At 38.9% G+C, this 20805-nt stretch overlaps 2 protein-coding genes and 3 long non-coding RNA genes across 8 annotated transcripts in view; 1 reads left to right on the top strand and 4 right to left on the bottom strand.

Moving 5' to 3' along the window:
* Nucleotides 1–9762: 9762 nt before the first annotated feature.
* Nucleotides 9763–11248, top strand: LOC136254111 (uncharacterized). Of its 3 annotated transcripts, none has more exons than XR_010700323.1 (3): nucleotides 9763–9904; nucleotides 10021–10180; nucleotides 10506–11245. XR_010700323.1 is itself a non-coding variant. In XM_066046785.1 (3 exons), exons 1-3 carry the CDS (start codon nucleotides 9818–9820, stop codon nucleotides 10915–10917), a joined length of 723 nt encoding a protein of 240 aa, XP_065902857.1. In that variant the 5' UTR covers nucleotides 9770–9817; the 3' UTR covers nucleotides 10918–11248. The 3 variants fall into 3 exon arrangements, 2 of the variants coding, with proteins under 2 accessions (XP_065902857.1, XP_065902850.1); XM_066046785.1 differs by having other exon boundaries at nucleotides 9770–10180; nucleotides 10506–10814; nucleotides 10867–11248; XM_066046778.1 differs by having other exon boundaries at nucleotides 9779–10180; nucleotides 10506–11247.
* A 637-nt stretch (nucleotides 11249–11885) lies between these two features.
* LOC136266951 (uncharacterized) lies at nucleotides 11886–14989 on the bottom strand (the record flags this gene model as incomplete). The annotated part of the gene is made up of 8 exons (XM_066062303.1): nucleotides 14333–14989; nucleotides 14129–14284; nucleotides 13993–14079; nucleotides 13662–13944; nucleotides 13041–13469; nucleotides 12748–12981; nucleotides 12280–12461; nucleotides 11886–12233 (listed from the first exon to the last, which is right to left on the bottom strand). Coding segments are annotated over exons 1-8 (2376 nt in total), but the record flags the coding sequence as incomplete, so codon positions are not given.
* Nucleotides 14990–16478: 1489 nt separating this feature from the next.
* LOC136254675 (uncharacterized) lies at nucleotides 16479–17143 on the bottom strand. Its single transcript, XR_010700669.1, has 3 exons — nucleotides 16999–17143; nucleotides 16548–16949; nucleotides 16479–16502 (listed from the first exon to the last, which is right to left on the bottom strand). It is a non-coding gene; the product is annotated as an uncharacterized lncRNA (long non-coding RNA).
* An 890-nt stretch (nucleotides 17144–18033) lies between these two features.
* The window catches only part of LOC136254613 (uncharacterized), a 522347-nt gene continuing 519575 nt past the window's right edge, over nucleotides 18034–20805 (bottom strand). The window contains exons 2-3 of one of the 2 annotated variants that reach the window (XR_010700579.1): nucleotides 18150–18206; nucleotides 18034–18096 (exon numbers count right to left, since the gene is read on the bottom strand). This is a non-coding gene — a long non-coding RNA (uncharacterized lncRNA). Of the gene's footprint in view, nucleotides 18100–18149; nucleotides 18207–20805 lie in introns of both variants that reach the window. The other variant, XR_010700580.1, reaches the window with a different exon arrangement.
* On the bottom strand, nucleotides 18417–18858 carry LOC136254647 (uncharacterized). The gene is made up of 3 exons (XR_010700614.1): nucleotides 18700–18858; nucleotides 18551–18651; nucleotides 18417–18501 (listed from the first exon to the last, which is right to left on the bottom strand). It is a non-coding gene; the product is annotated as an uncharacterized lncRNA (long non-coding RNA).

Here is a 20805-nt window from a genome sequence, read left to right on the forward strand (position 1 = left end):
CTATTTTAGAGCTTAATATTACATAATCGAGGCAAGTGTCACTTAATTGTTGCTATCTATTAAACGAGTATGGTCAATTGATACTTCATCCAGCAATACTGTCAATGTGGAGTATTATCTTAACAGTACTGGAAGGTTAACAGTGTTGATCCATATGTTTGTATAATTAACTTAACATTTACGTGGTTGCTATGAATTTTTGTGTAACACTGTTCTGTACCAGGGCTGTTTGCTTCTGAAACTGCCCCTGAGTTTGGCACACAGTACTGTGAACAAGCAAGTGGATCATGCCATAAAGCCATCCAGAATGGGACTTACTTGATGTACAAAATGCAATTAGGGAACCTCCCACTTATTTTGAATTTTGTGCTGCCTCCCTCCTTTCTAGCACCCACGGCTTCACACATTCCCCACTACCCATTAACTTTTCTCCATTGTCTAGTAACAGACCTGCAATGGCATGTGCTGTGCGTGATTTGAAACTGAACATTTGTGCAAGTCACGACAATTATTTGTCATCCTCTCAAATGAGGATAATTGTCTCAACAGATTACTTGTCAGTTGTTAGGTGCTGTAAGACCACAAATCGTTACTCATTGGTGGTTACTGGAGGTAAATCAACAACTGAGGTTACCAATAAAGATTTTGGCAGCAGATCTGAGTCCAAAGAGGAGATCTAAGTAGAGCTCTCAAATGGTCTCTCATTTGGGATCAATTGTCTGTTACTCATCTAATGCATCCAATTGTGATCTGGCCAAATTGGGTTAAGCCAGGTAGAAAGAAAGGCTATGCCCCTTTATTCTATTGAAACAGTGGGTGTGAGGTTATATGTGACCGGGCCTGCGAAAACAGGGCACGTGGGCACAAACTATACCCCATCACTCTACAGGTCATTTCTCAGTCCTGGAAAAGTATATTTCCATTCTGTAACTTGCATCATGATGCCAATGAAATGCTCACTAAGTGCTGGAAATTGCAATTCCATAGCATAATGGTACAAAAAGTTATGACTGATGAAAGAGTGAAAAAGTAGGCAAAAATCATGTGCCCACATGCCCTATTATCGCAGGCCCGGTCACATATAGTGTGTCAGTGCCAGAACTCTATTAGTCCAGCTACCTGTCAATCTTCTCTATCCACTGTTTCGCCATGAAGTGTTGTCAGGTTTTTCAGTTATACAGTGGAAAATTACTACCAACTAGTACACAGTGTGTAGGAATGTGAGACCGGCTCAGACTGGCTGAGATCTCCATTACCTGGCTCCATACACCCAGGGCAGATGATCAACCATAAAATCTCTTAGTGGTAGACTGGTTGATTATATTTTGCAGCTATTAGTCATATTTTCTTTGTTGTAAAAACTGTGTTATATGGTGGCCTGTTAGCTAGTCTGTACAATCTATGCATTTGATGGCTACCAGAATTTATAGTCTCTAACTCTAACTAGCTCCCTGCACCATAGTATACAGGTGCTGTGGTATTGGGTGCACAACACTACTGTATAGTCTACAGTCTTCAGATACCTTCAAACTTTTATGGCTCCCATATACTTAATTTTGAGCAAATAGGTGCTTGTAAGCATTGTATGGCTTTGTCTTAATTTTTATGCCTAGTCTGTGTTGCATATATGTACACTGGAATGATTTGTCTTGGCTGTTGAATTGCAAGTTTACCCGTCCAGCCTAGGCTTCATTTGTATGGGTGATGAGGTGATTTGGGATGCTATAGTACAACTACGTATTTGGGGATAAAATGCCGACTCCACTTTTTGTAGTGTCAGCTTATGTGGCATGAATATCCCCGGAATGTAGTCAGGATAAAAAATGTGCTTGCATTAAGAACACATCCAGGTCAGGTACCAAGAATGCAGCTCACATGTTTTATTTGATCACATGATCCAAACTGGTCACTCTGCCTATATCACAGTATCATAACAACCCATTACTCTATCCCCTTTATATTGATGCTAATAGTTTACTGATTCCTCTCTCAGTACTGCTTACAATTAATCTAGATGATGTGTAGTTTCTTGTCATAAGTTTATAAACCATGCGTATGCCAAGTTCCTAAAATTGGTTTGGAAAATCCATGTGTCTGCATGTATGCATGTTTGTCCACACACCCACATGAAGAAACAAGTTTTAAGGTACAGAAAATAACCTTCTTAATTGCCTACTCAAGAGGAGTTTTACAATCTTTGTAAATAAACCTTACTGTTGTTACTACTTTGTAGGGGTTTAACTCCGAAAGTTACTGGCATTCAAGGCAGAAACCTTGCCAGATCATATACTTGACTAAGTAGATTATGTAATAGTTGTATCATGTATCCGAGTGATTTGCGTGATATGTACACCCAAGCTCGAGGGCCGTTAGGCCTGAGAACGTGGGTGTACATATCAGGCAAATCACGAGGGCACGTGATACAACTGATATGTACCATGTAGGCTAATAGCCTACTGTGGTGGGCGACTAACCACCCAAGCCAATACGATGCAACCCGCTGGATTTATTATATAGAGAGTTTTGTAAAATTCGATTATGGGTCAGCAGCAAGTAACATTGTAGTTATGTTTGTTAACATAAATGGGCAAATCCTATGAATATCACGGAAACGCTCAATTTTGCGATTTAACAAGTGTTTCAAAGTTGCTACATCGTTTAACCACTGTTTACAATGTTTTCTAAACATCCAGAGGGGTATGCTTCACTGTAGAGTGGTTACCTCGTGATATACGAAAAGTGGGCATGGTACGTAATCAAACACGTGGACACGCAATTGTAAATTAACCATGACACCTTAAACTTCCGTTTGTCAACTCATACGGTGGTAAGGGTGTCAAATTGTCTTCGTATGAGTGCTGTAGAATACAAAATCGGGTTCACGGTTTTCATCACGTGAGTAATAATAAACTCCCACAATCGAATACTGCCAGGATTCTTATAAAAACAAACAACGTTACCTCATCAGATATCAAGGCCATGGTACATTTAAATGTACCATAGCTAGCCATGGTTTATTTTAAATGTACCATAGCCAGCCATAGTTTAGCTTAAATTTTCCATGGCCAGCCAGGGTTTATAAGATATGTACACTGGAATTTGCCTTTGAAGTTAGGTGGTTTCATGGTACATAACTATTTAACAAAAAAGAATTTGAAAGATGTGTCATTACATGTATGTCGGATTTTGTCTCAATAAAGAGTTGTTTAATTCAAGGTATGGTATTAGCTGGTGCCTGATTTTTAGAGGTAATTAACAATTACCTCTAAAAATTTGCCTGTTAGCTGGTGCCTTTACCTGTTATTCATTGTTATTCATTGTGTTATTCATTTTTAATCACTCACACAGTATATTTTATCAATGGCTTTTTGATTCCTTATATAAGGGTAGCATTAGCTCCTTTTCTTAGAAGTAGCACAATTACATCAACTTGTTTAAAATTTGTTAACACATTCTGTACATAGTACAAATACAACATGTGTTGATACTGAATGAATGGTTGTTTTTTATTTTGTTTATGTTGTTGCTGTCTGAATATGTGATCGTGACATTTTGGATGAACAGCCTGTAAGTTTTATACAATATGTACACATGTACAGTACATACAGATGTTCCTGTGTACAGTTGTTTTTATTGCTACGCTAACGTGTATGTATGTAGTTACACAGCCAAAAGGGGTCATATGTAAGCACCTAAAACAATATTTAATCACAATACGTGAGTATGTTAAAGTGGGTTGTAACTACCACCATACAACCAGAGAGAGTAGCATTCTCTACTACTGGATAATAAGTTAATTATCACCCAGTGACATCTATGTACGCAACTTATCACCCTGTGGTGGAACAACTCAGGCTAGTTCACGGCATCATATCAATTGCTAATGGTATACTAAAACACACCATTACAGGTGCTAAATCTATATGTGACCATCTTGCAAAAATCCAACTTGTTTACACATTTTTCTCAGCGTTATCTACGGTGTCCAAGGAGTGGATCACCAACGTTTCAGCCTTTTGTGATGAATAGGTTTAGAATTATAGTGTGAGATAATAGACTATACTAAAATATACTACAGGCAATTATATTCACAACCATTACTTCTGTTTGTATTAGTCTACAATGTTGGAATCCGGCTTAAAAGGTTCACCATGGATGAGCTAATCAACCAAGGTATAGCTTTGCCCTCTAGGTACTTACAAAAGGTGGTTTAATTACAACAATCTTGCTTACGTTTACCCCATCATATACAAATGTACAGACACGCATACTGTTCAGTCTATAGAAACCAAACAAAGAGTTTCGAATTCTCCATTAGCAGGCAAATAAAATGGTGTATAGTTTTAATTGATTTGAGTTTTCCTTCTCTGTGTAATGGACTGATAATATCTTGCATATTTTTCTTTATAGCATGCTTAATTATACGAAGTTAGTTTTTCTCAAAATGCAAAAAATTGGGTTTTTGCTGAGACAGTCACACACATTAAGCTGAAAAGCTTTCTGTCTACATTTTGTTTAGTGCTGTGCACCAGTGTACAAATAACCGGTTATTAACCAGTGTTGTATAGGTCAGCCAATAGCTGGTTAAGAAACCTTTAAAACAGTTTTTTCCCACCAACCTTGTAATCCATAAATTACCCCTGTTGACAAGTGTTAACATCATAACATAACCTCATAGCATGTGTAAACATGTGGTTGTAATAACTGTTATTGCAAGACAGGATGTTGATGGTCACTTTGGTACCACCCTAAACCTTCCAGCAGGCGTCTGGATTCAGTGGAATGGAATGGTGGACTGGAATGGACAGGAATGGTGGAATGGAATGGAATAGTGGAATGGAATGAAACGGTACTTAGGTAATTTCCATTAGTGGTCACCTCTTTAAAAAGACTACCTTATAACAAAGACCACCTCTTTACAAAGACCATTTTACTTTAATATCTGAATTATTGTTTTAGAGCCCTATAAGAAAGTCTTATTGATGAATTGTGTGCCACATGTTATGTCCCCTAGAAAAGCCAGTGATATCTGATTTGTGATATAATACAGTAATAGCTATATACCCCATACGAAAACAGCTTGGCTATACAAAAAAGATGTGTCCACGAAACTAAAAACAACTGGCAACTAAAGGAGCTAATATCTGGTGAGGCCAAGAAATGAATGTTAATATATACTGGCAACTAAGTATACTTTACAATAATCTTGGTCCTTTATCATTGACTTGTGCAGTCTGACTGTATTCCTAATTAATTTCCTGTAAATCTAATAGGCTAGTAAATTGATACCTTTCTCAATAGTCCGGTGTTGTACAGAAGAAAAAATGTGGCTAAACTACTAGACAATTAGAGTTACAGGGGATTAACTAGGAATGCAGCAAGACTGTATGAGTCAATGATAAAGGACCAAATTTTTATAAATTATAGCAAAATATTTGCTAGTATTTCTTGGCCTCACCCAGATATTAGCTCCTTTAGGTGTCGTGTTACTTTTAGTTTGATGGGGACATCATTTTTGTACAGCCAAGCTGTTTTTGTATATTGCAATATTACACATCAGATATCACTCTGACTTTTCTAGGCGTGTGGCACACAACTGATCAATAAGACCATTCTATGGGGATACACTCTAAGACAACAAGATAGCAGCAATTTAGACATTAAAGTAAAACGGTCTTTATAAAGAGGTGGTCTTTGTTAGAAAGTGGTCTTTATAAAGAGGTGTCCACCAATTTAAATCATCAAAGTACCGTTCCATTCCATCATTCCATTCCATTCCAGTCCACCATTCCATTCCACTGAATCCAGATGCCCGTAATTAAGTTGGCTTGTACTGACCACAAAGGCATGCCTAAGTTTACCTCTGAGGTTAACAGTTTACTATGTTGTGCCAGCCTACTTGTATCAGTCACCTGTACTGCAGTAGTAAATTGCCATTAGTACTTTTACTTGTGGTATTCATGATCACCTGTACAACCAGTTTTTAAGCTAGAATGAACAAGGCATCAGTGAATCTGCTCGTATTAGGGATAGAGCCACCGTATATTCTAAGCCATAGCTGCATAAGCCAAGTTTGACCATATAGCTATATCATTCCAAGGCAAGCAGAAGGCCTTGACTGAAGTCCTTATGACTCCTTTCCTACAAAGGCCCAATTGATTCTATAGAAGCCCCCTTTCATGTGACCAGTAGCTGCTCTTTAAATGCTCTACTAGAACTCTGTCCAAGAACCTCATTCATAGAATACCAGATCAGGCTGATGCCTTAGTTTTAAGGACTCTGGTGGCTACTATGCTCTGTAATGCTGCTGGATGTCATGGAAGACTGAATAAGGAGGGCAACAAGTTGCCCTGGATCATAACCACTGACCTTACAATCAATTTCCAACACATAGGGTTATTGTGTATGAAATATTTTATCCATAATGTAGGTTAGTGATGACAGACTTGAAGTGAGTAATGCATGTGTACATGTTCTATTGTCCAGGCCACAAAGATGCCAGTCTCCTTTCATGACTAGCTCCCTCCTGGACATGTCTGATCGCAACTCGGAGACCCTGGATGGGAATCGTTTGCATTGTGCTATCCTCTTGAGGGACAGTGGGGACTGCAGTGGCTGGATGGCCTCTGTGCATCCATCCCATGGACACCCCAAGCATGGCATTAAATATTACTCCTTCTTTCACACAAGCCTCCTTAGAATCCACACAATGTTTGTATTAATTCTACTGAGAGGAAACATTGGGTTTCCTAGCCCATGTGTTTGGTTTCCCGAAGTTGGTGGAAGTCATGTCTAACCATTGGATGCAATATGACAGGAATTAGAGCTATAGATACACAAGGATCCCCTTGAGTAGTTTCTCTCCTTTCATGCTGTGTTGTTTTGCCACACTTGTAGCTACATATGTGTTGATGAAATGATTGTAAGGACTGCCCATTGGGATATCCCACAGGTGTGTTATTTAGAGAAATAAATAGTCTATGTGAACTATTTTAGAGCTCGATATTACATAATCAAGCCAAGTGTCACTTAATTGTTGCTATCTATTAAATGAGTGGGATCAATTGATACTTCATCCAGCAGCAGTAGTGTCAATGTGGAGTATTATCTTAACCCTTAAACGCGCATAAGCCTATATATAGGTAGATTACGCATGGTCTTGAAAGCGCATAAGCCTATATATAGGCTTTTATGCATGGTTGTAAACAAAGCGCTGTAACTTTTGAAGCGTTTACCATATGGCTTTGTAATTTGTGCCATTGTACTCGTGATGTAATAAGCATTAAAATGATACCTAGGGGTTTACCCTACGACCAAATCATAACACCAAAGATCGCCGTGAAAATAATTTTCAACAACTAATCACAAAAAATATATTACATACCTTTAGAAATTGACAGTTCGTCCAATTTTCTTCAAACAAGTACTATTCGAATGGCCATTCAATGGCGAATCAGGCCGTATATAGCTCACGTGACTAAACCCACAATCGAAACTATGATTGAAGTGAAGAATATGGTGTTGCGATAAAGGGAGACATCGATCTTCTTCGCTTTAACAAGTAAGCGATTGTTGTTACAGTGGTTATTTAGCCTTCCCCAAGTAGATCAATGAATAAGCTTTCTACTGATATATGGTTTTAGGCTAATAGATTTAGGAAAGGCTGTATTACCTCACCATATAAGTTTGTTTTGTGTAAACACGCATTCCATAAATGTTCTGTGCTGATTCAGGACTAATTCCTTAAAAGTTTCATGCGAGTTTAAGGGTTAAGGGTGCTCGCTGATATTTGAATCCGTTTAAGTGCCGCCCAGAAACAACATGCGGCTGTTGCATCATAATTGGCGTTACTACGCATACTTGTAGTATCCATGTTAAGCGCCTGTGTTTGCGCCAGAGAACACAAGGAAGAGCTGCATGTTTTTTACTTTAAAATTGTCGCTGAAGTGGTGGCAAATGATAAATGATTGTCTGATGGATCAAGAGTTACACTAGCATGAATTAGTCTAAAAGTAAGTGTTATTATAAGGCGACAAGTATGAATGCATGTTTCGCTTGTAGCTAACATGCATTCGTGCCTTGGTTTTTTGAGTGATAGGGTATGCTGGTAGTTTGTATTGTAATTGTAAGCTGTTTATGTAGGAGACTATGTTACCAGCTGGAATCACAAGGCATTACAAGCTGCTGATGATGGCGTGCCTAGCGTAACCTAACGAAGAGCGACTTGCTGAAGACTCCAGGCATAGCAAGAAGCTGTTCCCATGTGTGAAGAAGAGAAAACAGAGCTTCTTTGTGTTTTGAACAGCATTTATAACATGTTATTTTGAAAAGTTGGTGATTGCGGTTAATAGGAATTTGTGTGGTTATTATATCAATAATGTTGGGCACATGCAATCTTTGCACATGTTTACTAAAAATAAAACTAGTTTTTGAGTGATAGCCGTAAAAGCTTCAAATTTTGCACGGAGATAGGCAGATAAATTCTCTACAGGACTTTGAAAAGATGTTGTCCATAGCACTATGGCTTCGTGAGTAAAGGCGATGGAAACGCGAGGGTTTGGTTAGTGAAACACACTTTCAGCGCTTACTTATTATCAATGTAAGCTATGGATTAATACTTTTCATAGATATGTGAGTTGTAAACTTTAGTATATTTAGCGCAATTTCCAGCGCTCTAGTGGTAAAGATGAAGGACTAGTTTCGATTTAAGTGCTCTGGAAAGAATTTCACGTAGCTATAGAACGGTAAAGGCTAGCAAAATTTTGTTTGGTTTGTGTTGAAGAGAAGGGGAACCACTACCAATATAAGTACCATATGGATTCATTTTACACGTTGTCTGGTTGTAAGAGACAGTACAAAATCATGCATTGTATGGTTTCAGATATCCTCGAGCACCCTTAACAGTACTGGAAGGTTAGCAGTGTTGATCCATATTGTTGATCCATATGTTTGTATAATTAACTTAACATTATGTTGCTATGAATTTTTGTGTAACACTGTTCTGTACCAGGGCTGTTTGCTTCTGAACCTGCCCCTGAGTTTGGCACACAGTACTGTGAACAAGCAAGTGGATATTGCCATAAAACCATTTAGAATGGGACTTACTTTGATGTACAAAATGCAAGTAGCGAACCTCCCACTTATTTTGTATTTTTGTGCTGCCTCCCTCCTTTCTAGCACCCACGGCTCCACACATTCCCCACTACCCATTAACTTTTCTCCATTGTCTAGTAACAGACCTGCAATGGCATGTGCTGTGTGTGATTTGCAACTCAACATTTGTGCAAGTCAGGACAATTATTTGTCATCCTCTCAAATGAGGAGAATTACAGATGTTGTCTCAACAGATTACTTGTCAGTTGTTAAGTGTTGTAAGACCACAAATCATTACTCATTGGTGGTCATTAGAGGTAAATCGACAACTGAGGTTACCAGTAAAGATTTTGGGAGCAGATCCGAGTCCAAAGAGGAGATCTAAGTAGAGCTCTCAAACTGTCTCTCATTTGGGATCGATTGTCTGTTACTCATCTAATGCATCCAACTGTGATCTAGCCAAATTGGGTTAAGCCAGGAAGGAAGAAAGGCCATGCCCCTTTATTCTATTGGGAGAGTGGGTCTGAGGTTATATAGTGTGTCAGTGCCAGAACTCTAGGAGTCCAGCTACCTGTCAATCTTCTCTATCCACTGTTTTGCCATGAAGTGTTGTCAGGTTTTTCAGTTATACAATGGAAAATTACTATCAACTAGTACACAGCAGAGGAGGTAGGACATGACTAAATACTACGTAATCATTTGAGATATTTGGCCGCATGGTAAAATGGTGACTTCAGGCGGGACTTCAGGTGACCCTGGTTCTTTGAACTCTGCTTCGATATGGGATACTGGTGATTGTGACGATATAAAGGTGCATTATGTCCCTAGACAGTTTCGTCCATGCTCAGACGCTCCTTCTTGTTCTGAAAAGGACGATGTCATTATGGTCACTGCTGTAGGAGATAGCTTTATGTATATTATCCCTAGTTTCGATGTCTTTTCTATCGAACTAAGGCCTGTGAAAATTAAAGGTTACTCGATAAGAAGGAAAGAAACCCTCACCTACGACCTATTCATTAGAAGCCACTCGTCGTTGGACAGGGAGTACCCTTCAAAACTCACTATAAAAGACGTAACTATTATTAAGGTAAAGAATTATTATTATTGTCAAATTGTTTAAAGAGATACACAAAAGGCATTTACCTGTACAAGGTTTTCGCTTATCCCTTACATACAATTCTTACAGTTACAAAAATACAATTACAAAAACATACACAATAGAATTAAACAATCGCATTAAAGTAAAAACTGTTTCAATTTAGATCTGAAATGTTTATCCTGGCTTCGAGCTAAAATGTCCACAGGAATGGTGTTCTACAAGAATGCCATGGATACAAAAAAAAACAATAGCGGAAAGCATTGATAGTAGAAGACAATTCATCAATTTGAATGTTACATTCTCTTGTGTGCAGGAAGATGAATTCAATATTATAAGAGACACATCTACTTTACATCTTCCTCCACAAGGAGTCATGGTCATCATGAAGTGGGAATGGCATGACGAACTGCCTCATGATGCTCAACACTATGATCCTGATGAAATTGATCACGTATCAGAGACGTCATCAGAAGATTTGGCTGCACTAAATCCAGGGATTGACTCAGATGTCACCGATGATGACATAACGGATGATGGCTTGGAAGACAATGTAACTCATACAGTTACTTTTAAATGTATTGGGGTTACGTGCAACCAGCAATATGAAAAAGTGTTGGAAAAGGTCAGTGGATTACTAAGTGATGGAATAGCAGTACCAGTTAATGTTTTCCCAGAAGTGGACAACCCAAAGGACAGCCAAGCAATTGCTTTTAGATGCCATTTAGATGGAAACTGGAAAACAATTGGATATGTTGTCAGCGAAGCTTTGAGCAGTGTACACAGTGTATTGCGTGATAACAGAATTACACAAGTGTCGTTTGCTTGGGCAAAATTTCGTTCAGATTGGCCTACTTCTGGACCAGGTTATTATGCAGGTATAAAAATCACCGTTAAGGGACTGTGGCCTAGAGAAGTTTGCCAATGTGCTAGTACCAGATGATCAAATGAGTTAGAACATTGTGAACTTTTATTGATTTATTTACAATTATACTTTATGTATTGTATTTACAATTACACATAAGAATGATCTATTAGATGTACAGACGCTATGCCTGGTGGTGGTGGTAGTTCAAGGGGCACATTGTGGAAGCGTGGACGCACTGATAGGCTCCCTTGCACAGGCATGGTGGCACAACGTGGTGCAAATGCAGCTGGTTGTTCACGTCTGGGGACCCTTTTCTTCTTGGCTGGCTTTACTGAAGGAGTATTAAAGCTTGGCAATGGTCCTTCCCAGTATCTTGTATGACATGATGTGAAGTAATAGAAGGGCAGGTCTGGGTCCAGCCGCTTAGTAAATTCGCTATAAACTTTGCGAATGTTAAAAGCAACCTGTTTAGTGGTAAAATTCCTTCCAATGCTGTCTCTCATCATACCGAAAAATGATTCCACGTCATCTGTACTGGATGCTCTCGGGTGGTCTGGCTTTTGTCTGCTATTAGTGATTCTCCTCCTGTGGTATTCTCTTCCTTCAATATTTGTAATTAAAGCCACTAATGTTTCCCTTGAAAATCCCAAAACATTATTTATGGGCCTACGAGATAATTTAATGAACAAATAAGACAAATTATACGTACCTGTTGACTTCTAACAAACTAAAATCATATTCTTGTGTGTACCATGGCATGAGGTCATCTAGCAACATACTCAGAAACTGATAATTAAACTTTGAGCGCTCCCTTTCAGAGAGGCCTCTTTCATCATCATATTCTTGTGTGTACCATGGCATGAGGTCATCTAGCAACATATTCAGAAACTGATAATTAAACTTTGAGCGCTCCCTTTCAGAGAGGCCTCTTTCATCATTTGCTCTCCTCCAATTCCAAATAGTGCGTATGTACTTTGCCTCATGCTGATAACCCTTACTAGACATGAAGTCTGCTAGGTCAGGACTGAATAACCGTTCTGCATCCATAACAGATTGCTTGCGTGCCCCTGTGAAAGCTGGATATGTTAAGCCCGAAGATGGGTCTTCAAGTGCCTCTACGTATCTCTCTAATCTTAGACGATCAGGACCACCTTCTCTTGTGTGGCTAGCAATTCTCTATTACAATGATATAATATGCATGCAGCTGATAATGCACAACAACCTTCAGCAGATGAGCATCATCTTCATGTTCATAAAAGATTTCTCCAGTTTCTGGGTGAACCTCTGGGACATACATGTACGTACAAAAAGGAACTCCTCGTTCCTGAAACCCTTTTATGGTACTGGAGTACTCGTACTGTGCTAGTATTGACTTCATTTCCTCTTCAAGTGACTCAGTTTTACCTAATGATGTAGCAAAGTGCATGTATAATTATGTCTAAAACACATCTACCATAAATAACAAAAGTTTGGCGTGACTTGTTGTAATATATATAAGCATGCAGTCGGCATGACTCCATATTTTAGAACTTCCAGATAAAGCCATGCAATCTTTACTGTAAACAAAGTAATAAGTACTGGAAAAAGAGCTCTTAGGCTTCCAGTTTCAGTATGTAATACAACATATACATGTTTATGGAATTGTCAAATTTATTCAGCTATTTAAATTTGTCTTGGCAAAATAACATACCTAGTTTCCAATTGTGGAATGTTTGACCACTTGGAACTGTGCGAATCCGTAACCGGTGAATGGCATCATCCATTGAGATACCCATCACTTTCCAATTCAATATTTCTTGTAGCACAGTTACTGGTACTGGAGAATCTGGGCACTGAGCACTTACACTGCCAACATTACAACGAATTTGTATAACAGACAAGGGTCGTGTATAGCCTTTGGTACGCAAGTAGTTAAATTCTTCATCTGTGACAAAACCTATAATTAGAATACTGCAACAGTTTACTATTATGAAAGATTTTTACCTGAAACTTTCATATTATAACTCTTCATTTTCAGGCACAAGGCAGAGACTAATCTACGAATATCCACTTCTTTCAAACCGCTGTATGGTAGACACTGCACTAGTACAGCATATGGCTTCCTATCGCGCAATTCTGGACTGATCATAAGCACAAATACGTGTGTGGCTGGTGTTCGCTTAAAGTAAGTCACCCTCTTGGTAAACCGCAACAGTCCTTGCCTGATAGATGTTAACTTGCCAGCCACATTGTTTCGTTCAAATAAACTGGATGTACAGAAGTTAATGCAAACAAGCAAATCTTCATGGATCGTGCGTCCTTCATTGTTGATGCTTTTCAGTTCTTCAATCTCCCAAGTTAGTGTAAACATGTTTTTTTCTGTTGAACCACTTCGTAGCTTCTCTTCGTAATTTTTATTGACGTTTTGCAGCTCTGTAAGAATATAAGGCATAGTACACACATACAGTTTATTTTACACAATAGCACAGCATGCAAAAGAAGTAACATTGTATCGAGCCAGAGCCTGGTGTTGAACCTAGTATTGAGCAGTTCACATGTTGATATATGATAGGCATCAATAGGTTTATGCAAGTAACCTGAAATATACAGTATAAAAATACATACCATTTGATATAAAAGAAAGATCAATCCTGATGGCTGCAACCTCTTGACTCAAAGTACTTCTTATCTCTTCAATAGATTTTCCTATACCAAGACCTTTCACTTCTTCCATTTTACACTTGTATTTAGTGTATTGTTGTTGTAGATTCCCGTCATTTAGGGCGACATCTCCTGCCCACTCTCCTAATGTAGATTGCCAAAGGCCCTTTACAACATCTGTGCCATCACCCTTTAACCACCAACGCACATCAAGATACATCTTAGCTAGTTTGTCCAAAACTTTAGTCTAAAACACCATCTACATAAGTGCAGTAACACAGAGACAATTATATACTTGAATATCTGCTCCAATGGAGAAGTCATTGCTTGCTATACTCCTTCGGACAGTGCGATCAGAAGGTGCAGGTACATTAACCAGAGCCTGTTAAAATAATTCAGATAATGATCCACATTATTAAAGATCCAAGTACATTTATAGGATCCTTTGTCAATCCATGCAGTGCATCATTTGTTTGGTTTACTGGGGCGTAACTCCACATGGGACCAGAGAATATGTTGCACCATTTGGTTCCAAACAGGACATACATTGTTTCAAGCCAGGAACGGTAGTCGGATGGACATCTCACCTATAAAATATACATTTAATATACTTAATCTATCAACACTAAACATACTTGGTTAATGTGTTCAGCATTAAAGAAATTTACACAATACTCTATCAGCCCCATCGCCATTCTCCTAACCGGTAAAAGCGAGTCAGATTTGTCCTTCCTCATAGTACCAATTACTCGAGCAAAACGATAAATTACATTGGTAAGATCACACTCGCGTAAATGTCTCATTCCATCAGCAGCAAGCTTTAGGAAATCAACAGGGATTTCCACTAAACCAGCTGACTTACATACTGCAGAATACATCTTAGACAACACTGAGAGCTGATCGTCCAATGTTAATTTAATAAGAAATTGGCTGCAGTAGAGCTCAAATGACTGGAGATCTATACAAGAACCTTGCTGTGTAGGTAAACTGTGCATAGCAGTATTGGTTATTGCAGGTAGACTGCATGCTGGAGGATTGGCTGTAACGTTTAATCTGTTTGTTGGAAGATTGGCGATTGTAGATGAATTGTTCATAGCAGTATTGGTAATTGCAGGTAGACTGCATGCTGGAGGATTGGCTGTAACGTTTAATCTGTTTGTTGGAAGATTGGCGATTGCAGCTGAACTGTTCATAGCAGTATTGGTTATTGCAGGTAGACTGCATGCTGGAGGATTGGCTGTAACGTTTAATCTGTTTGTTGGAAGATTGGCGATTGTAGATGAATTGTTCATAGCAGTATTGGTAATTGCAGGTAAGCTGCATGCTGGAGGATTGGCTGTAATGTTTAATCTGTTTGTTGGAAGATTGGCGATTGCAGCTGAACTGTTCATAGCAGTATTGGTAATTGCAGGTAGACTGCATGCTGGAGGATTGGCTGTAACGTTTAATCTGTTTGTTGGAAGATTGGCGATTGCAGATGAGCTGTTCATAGCAGTATTGGTAATTGCAGGTAGACTGCATGCTGGAGGATTGGCTGTAACGTTTAATCTGTTTGTTGGAAGATTGGCGATTGTAGATGAACTGTTCATAGCAGTATTGGTTATTGCAGGTAGACTGCATGCTGGAGGATTGGCTGTAACGTTTAATCTGTTTGTTAGAAGATTGGCGATTGTAGATGAATTGTTCATAGCAGTATTGGTAATTGCAGGTAGACTGCATGCTGGAGGATTGGCTGTAACGTTTAATCTGTTTGTTGGAAGATTGGCGATTGCAGCTGAACTGTTCATAGCAGTATTGGTTATTGCAGGTAGACTGCATGCTGGAGGATTGGCTGTAACGTTTAATCTGTTTGTTGGAAGATTGGCGATTGTAGATGAATTGTTCATAGCAGTATTGGTAATTGCAGGTAAGCTGCATGCTGGAGGATTGGCTGTAATGTTTAATCTGTTTGTTGGAAGATTGGCGATTGCAGCTGAACTGTTCATAGCAGTATTGGTTATTGCAGGTAGACTGCATGCTGGAGGATTGGCTGTAACGTTTAATCTGTTTGTTGGAAGATTGGCGATTGCAGATGAGCTGTTCATAGCAGTATTGGTAATTGCAGGTAGACTGCATGCTGGAGGATTGGCTGTAACGTTTAATCTGTTTGTTGGAAGATTGGCGATTGTAGATGAACTGTTCATAGCAGTATTGGTTATTGCAGGTAGACTGCATGCTGGAGGATTGGCTGTAACGTTTAATCTGTTTGTTGGAAGATTGGCGATTGTAGATGAATTGTTCATAGCAGTATTGGTAATTGCAGGTAAGCTGCATGCTGGAGGATTGGCTGTAACGTTTAATCTGTTTGTTGGAAGATTGGCGATTGTAGATGAATTGTTCATAGCAGTATTGGTAATTGCAGGTAAGCTGCATGCTGGAGGATTGGCTGTAACGTTTAATCTGTTTGTTGGAAGATTGGCGATTGCAGCTGAACTGTTCATAGCAGTATTGGTTATTGCAGGTAGACTGCATGCTGGAGGATTGGCTGTAACGTTTAATCTGTTTGTTGGAAGATTGGCGATTGCAGATGAGCTGTTCATAGCAGTATTGGTAATTGCAGGTAAACTGCATGCTGGAGGATTGGTAGTAATACGTAGACTGTTTGTTGGAGTGGTAATTGCAGGTAAACTCCTTGGTGTTGATACACGCTGCATCGGGTGTGCTCCTGATAATAGTGCATTAGATGGTGGTTGATTTAATGCTTGTAGTGATGGCAACATTCGTTCCATGGATGCTAAATGCTGGCCTTGGATCTGCAAGATTGTCCTAACAACAGTAAAATAATATTTAATGTATATTAATATTGCTTACCTGTGCGACGATGTTCAGTCTTTGCTTGTTGCTGTACAAACATTGCAGCCCTACCCCAAAACTCCATGTCCTTTCTAGATACCCGAGCTATCAATCCATCGTTTTCCAAGCTTATGAACTTTGCTAAACCGCTCAGTTCTTTATCTGACCACAGCTTTTGTGGAGGCCGTGACTGTTCAAGTGGAAACAGTACTTTATGACTGACTCGTCCTTTTATTCTGGACTTGCTTCCAGACTTGGTTGCACCTGCTGCAAATTTAAAATTCGGTGTAGACTGCACTTCTCTAAACACCGTGGGAAGTGTATTCTGCCTGGTATCTGGACTTGCCATGCTCCGAGTAGTTAAGACAGCGGCAGCTTCCTCCTTGACTTTACAGTTGATTCGCCAAAGATGGTAAGATTCTAATTGAAGCGCAATAATGAATTTTTCCTTGATATCAGTGGGGCTTACCGGGGCTTACGTCATCGAAGTACTTATCAGTAAATAAACTAACGATTACTAGCTTATGAATAACCTTTTATCTCATTACCAGGTTGTACTGTCTTGTACTGAAATGCTCATATATCGGGGCGCGCCGTAATTACTAGTTACGTAATTTACGTCATGTCCTACCTCCTCTGAGTACACAGTATGTAGGAGTGTGAGACCTACTCAGACTGGCTCAGATCTCCAGTACCTAGCTCCAAACACCCAGGGCAGATGATCAACCATAAAATCTTTAGTGGTAGACTGGTTGATTATATTTTGCAGCTATTATAGTACATTCGCGTTGAGCTGAACCCTCAAAAACGATTAATAACTTACGATTGCTACATCGCACGGGCCTCCTGTCTTGCTCGATACGTAGCGCTTCTCAATCCGCTAAAAATATATTAAAAGCGCTTCATTCGAATGTAAGACACTCCAGTTATGACACTGTAAAGTTTTGCCATACATTTTCAATGGGGAAGCCTCTAAAGTGCGGCCCTTTGATGTTCATGTTGACACATGTTTATGGCGAAGCCAGACGTCACACACCTGCCCTCAACATGCATGATTTCACAATCCATTGTGTAAGAGGCACTTTTGCAAGAAAAATAAAACAGTTTTTGTGTGTATAAAACAGAGTTGTATAAGTAGAAGAGCTGGGGCCACTGTTGCACTGTATTTAGAAGATAAGTGGCCTGCTTATATTCAGGGAAAAAACTTCTTCAGCCTCAAAAGAGAAAAAACCAAATTATAACAGCTCAAAATCTGTTATGCAGCATTGGTGTTCCTGCAAGTGAGCCAAACAACATGTATTTTACTTCACATTCACCACACAGCTGCCTATCGTCTTCTGTTCCCATTTAGTCAATTTGTCATTTTAATCCTTTTCTCATCACTTCGCCACACATGTACACAGTTTTTCCAGCCAGAATTTTTTTTTGAAGTTACCTTCCCAAAAAATTCTTAAAGTTTCAACAAATGAAATAATACTGTTTGTATGAATTTGGGCTGATAGTACCTGTAGTGACTTCCAAACACTCCTGCACTGATTTAATATACAAGGGATGGTATGTTCAACTTCTGCTAGCACAATAAAGCAATAATATTTTTTTTATTAAAGTGCACACACTTACACTTCATCTGTATTTTCATGTACTTCACAGAGTTTAATCCCAGCTACCTGATGACTCCTGGGGAACAAAATCAAGTTGTAGCACCAATGCTGCAATTATCAAACAATCTTACATCAGATGAAGCAAGCACAGAAGAAAACTTGGACCCGTTGGTGCTAGTGGAAGATTCATTAATACCACCATCGCAATCTTCACTATCACTGCTGATTTGGATGAGGAATTGCTCTAGAAGTTCTTTATTACCCAAGTTTCATCTAAATACACAATTGGTCTTCCTTTAGTTCTTTTGTACTTCATTCGTCTTCAATATTTATGATGCTGATGGACTATGCAGGGCTGCTCATAGCATACCCTGCATATATGTGTAGTGACATTAAAGCACAAACAGTTTCAATGCTAACCTCTTGTCATTAATCGTCTTGTACTTAAATCCCATATCACTCAACACTCTTTAAAGCTATGTTCTATCCCCAGAGAAAACACCATCATTCTTAAGTTTGGCCTAAGACGGAGTACGTGACAAAGTTCCAGGGTTCAAAATTTAACTTACCAAATCTTTGAGAGCGATAAATTTCCTTCCTTCCGTACAATGAATGGATCTTGTCTGATGGAATCTCGGTCAAAACTGTCTGCATCAACATGGACTTGTGAACATTTGTACCTGACAATTACAATTGAGCGGGCTTGTGCAAAGTGCTTTTTGTACCTTTTTCTTTGCTTAGATAAACCACCTTTCTTGTTGTGCTCCATTGTAACTCTTACAATGGATGTCCTGGAAATCCCTGCGTGGCATAATGTATGCCAAAACCCAGTAAAGAAGGCATTACATACAATACCAGTGGCCTTCCAGATTCTCTCCGTGATGTTGATAAAAATTTTACATTTCTTCGCTTCTTGCTTAAAGTACTCCCATAGTTTCATAAGTAGATACTTCGTTTGGCTGTTGAACTTCTTTCCAAGAGGGTTTCGCTCCGCACTCGCTGACAGTGCACTAGACACCATATTCTCAACAATTAAGTGTGCACCCGTAACATGGGCTTACGAATAAATGCGTCATGAACATTATGTTTAAAGCCTTTGATCTTGTATGGCTTCTTAACCAACAACCCAGGATTCAGCTCAACGCGAACGTACTATAGTCAGTCATATTTTCTTTGTTGTAAAAACTGTGTTATATGGTAGCCTGTTAGCTAGTCTGTGCAATCTATGCATATGGCGGCTACCAGAATTTACAGTCTCTAACTCTAACTAACTCCTTGCACCATAGTATACAGGTGCTGTGGTATTGGGTGGACAGCACTACTCTATAGTGTACAGTATACAGATGCCTTCAAACTTTTATGGCTCCCATATACTTAATTTTGAGCAAATAGGTGCTTGTAGGCATTGTATGGCTTTGTCTTAATCACTATGCTTAGTCTGTGTTGCATATATGTACACTAGAATGATTTGTCTTGGCTGTTGAATCACAAGTTTACCCGTCCAGCCCAGGCTTCACTTGTATGGGTAATGAGGTGATTTGGGATGCTATAGTACAACTATGTATTTGGGGATAAAATGCCAACTCCACTTTTTTTAGTGTCAGCTTATGTGGCATTAATATCTCCGGAATGTAATCAGGACAAAAATCTGCTTGCATTAAGAGTACATCCTACCCACTTGCTACAACAGGTACCAACAATGCAGCTGACATGTTTTATTTGATCACATGATCCAAAATGGTCACTCTGCCTATATCACAGTACCATAACAACCCATTACTCTATTCCCTTTATATTGATGCTAATAGTTTACTGATTCCTCTCTCAGTACTGCTTGCAATTAATCTAGATGATGTATAGTTTCTTGTGATAAGTTTATAAACCATGCGCATTACAAGTTCCTAAAATTAGTTTGGGAAATCAATGTGTCTGTATGTATGCATGTTTGTCCACACACCCACATGAAGAAACAAGTTTTAAGGTACAGAAAATAACCTTCTTAATTGCCTACTCAAGAGGAGCTGTAAAATCTTTGTTTTGTTGCAGTTACAAAAGTATACTGTACATAAGGTATACGTATGGACATTTCTTTACATCTGCTTGAAGGGATAGTACGTGATTAATTTTTCTTCACTGAATTTGCCTTTACCTTTGTACTATATGTAGTGGGAAAATAAACCTCACTGTTGTTACTACTTTGTAGGGGTTTAACTCCAAAAGTTACTGGCATTCAAGACAGCAACTTTGCCAGATCATACACTTGACTAAGTAGATTATAACTATTTAACAAAAAAGAATTTGAAAAATATGTCATTACATGTATGTCGGATTTTGTCTTGATAAAGAGTTGCTTAATTCAAGGTACGGTATTAGCTGGTGCCTGATTTTTAGAGGTAATTAATGCAGCATCAGCTTTGTTTTGAAATATTTACCAAAGTTTGCATATACTTTTAGGGTCATTCCATGTCAAATCACCGAGAAATTTTAGAGTTACCTCTTGGATTTTGACGAAATTTGGTGTGTTTGTAGTACCTATGGTGCTCATCACCCATACCAATTTTTAGCTTCATACACCACATAGTTTCTGATTTATGACCACAAATATTTTGAATATTTCATGAAAAATTGGTCCATCTTGGGTTACAAAATCGACTGTAGCTCACCACTATGTTATT

The sequence above is a fragment of the Dysidea avara genome, chromosome 1, assembly GCF_963678975.1.
Source record: "Dysidea avara chromosome 1, odDysAvar1.4, whole genome shotgun sequence".
Taxonomy (NCBI): Eukaryota; Metazoa; Porifera; class Demospongiae; order Dictyoceratida; family Dysideidae; genus Dysidea; species Dysidea avara.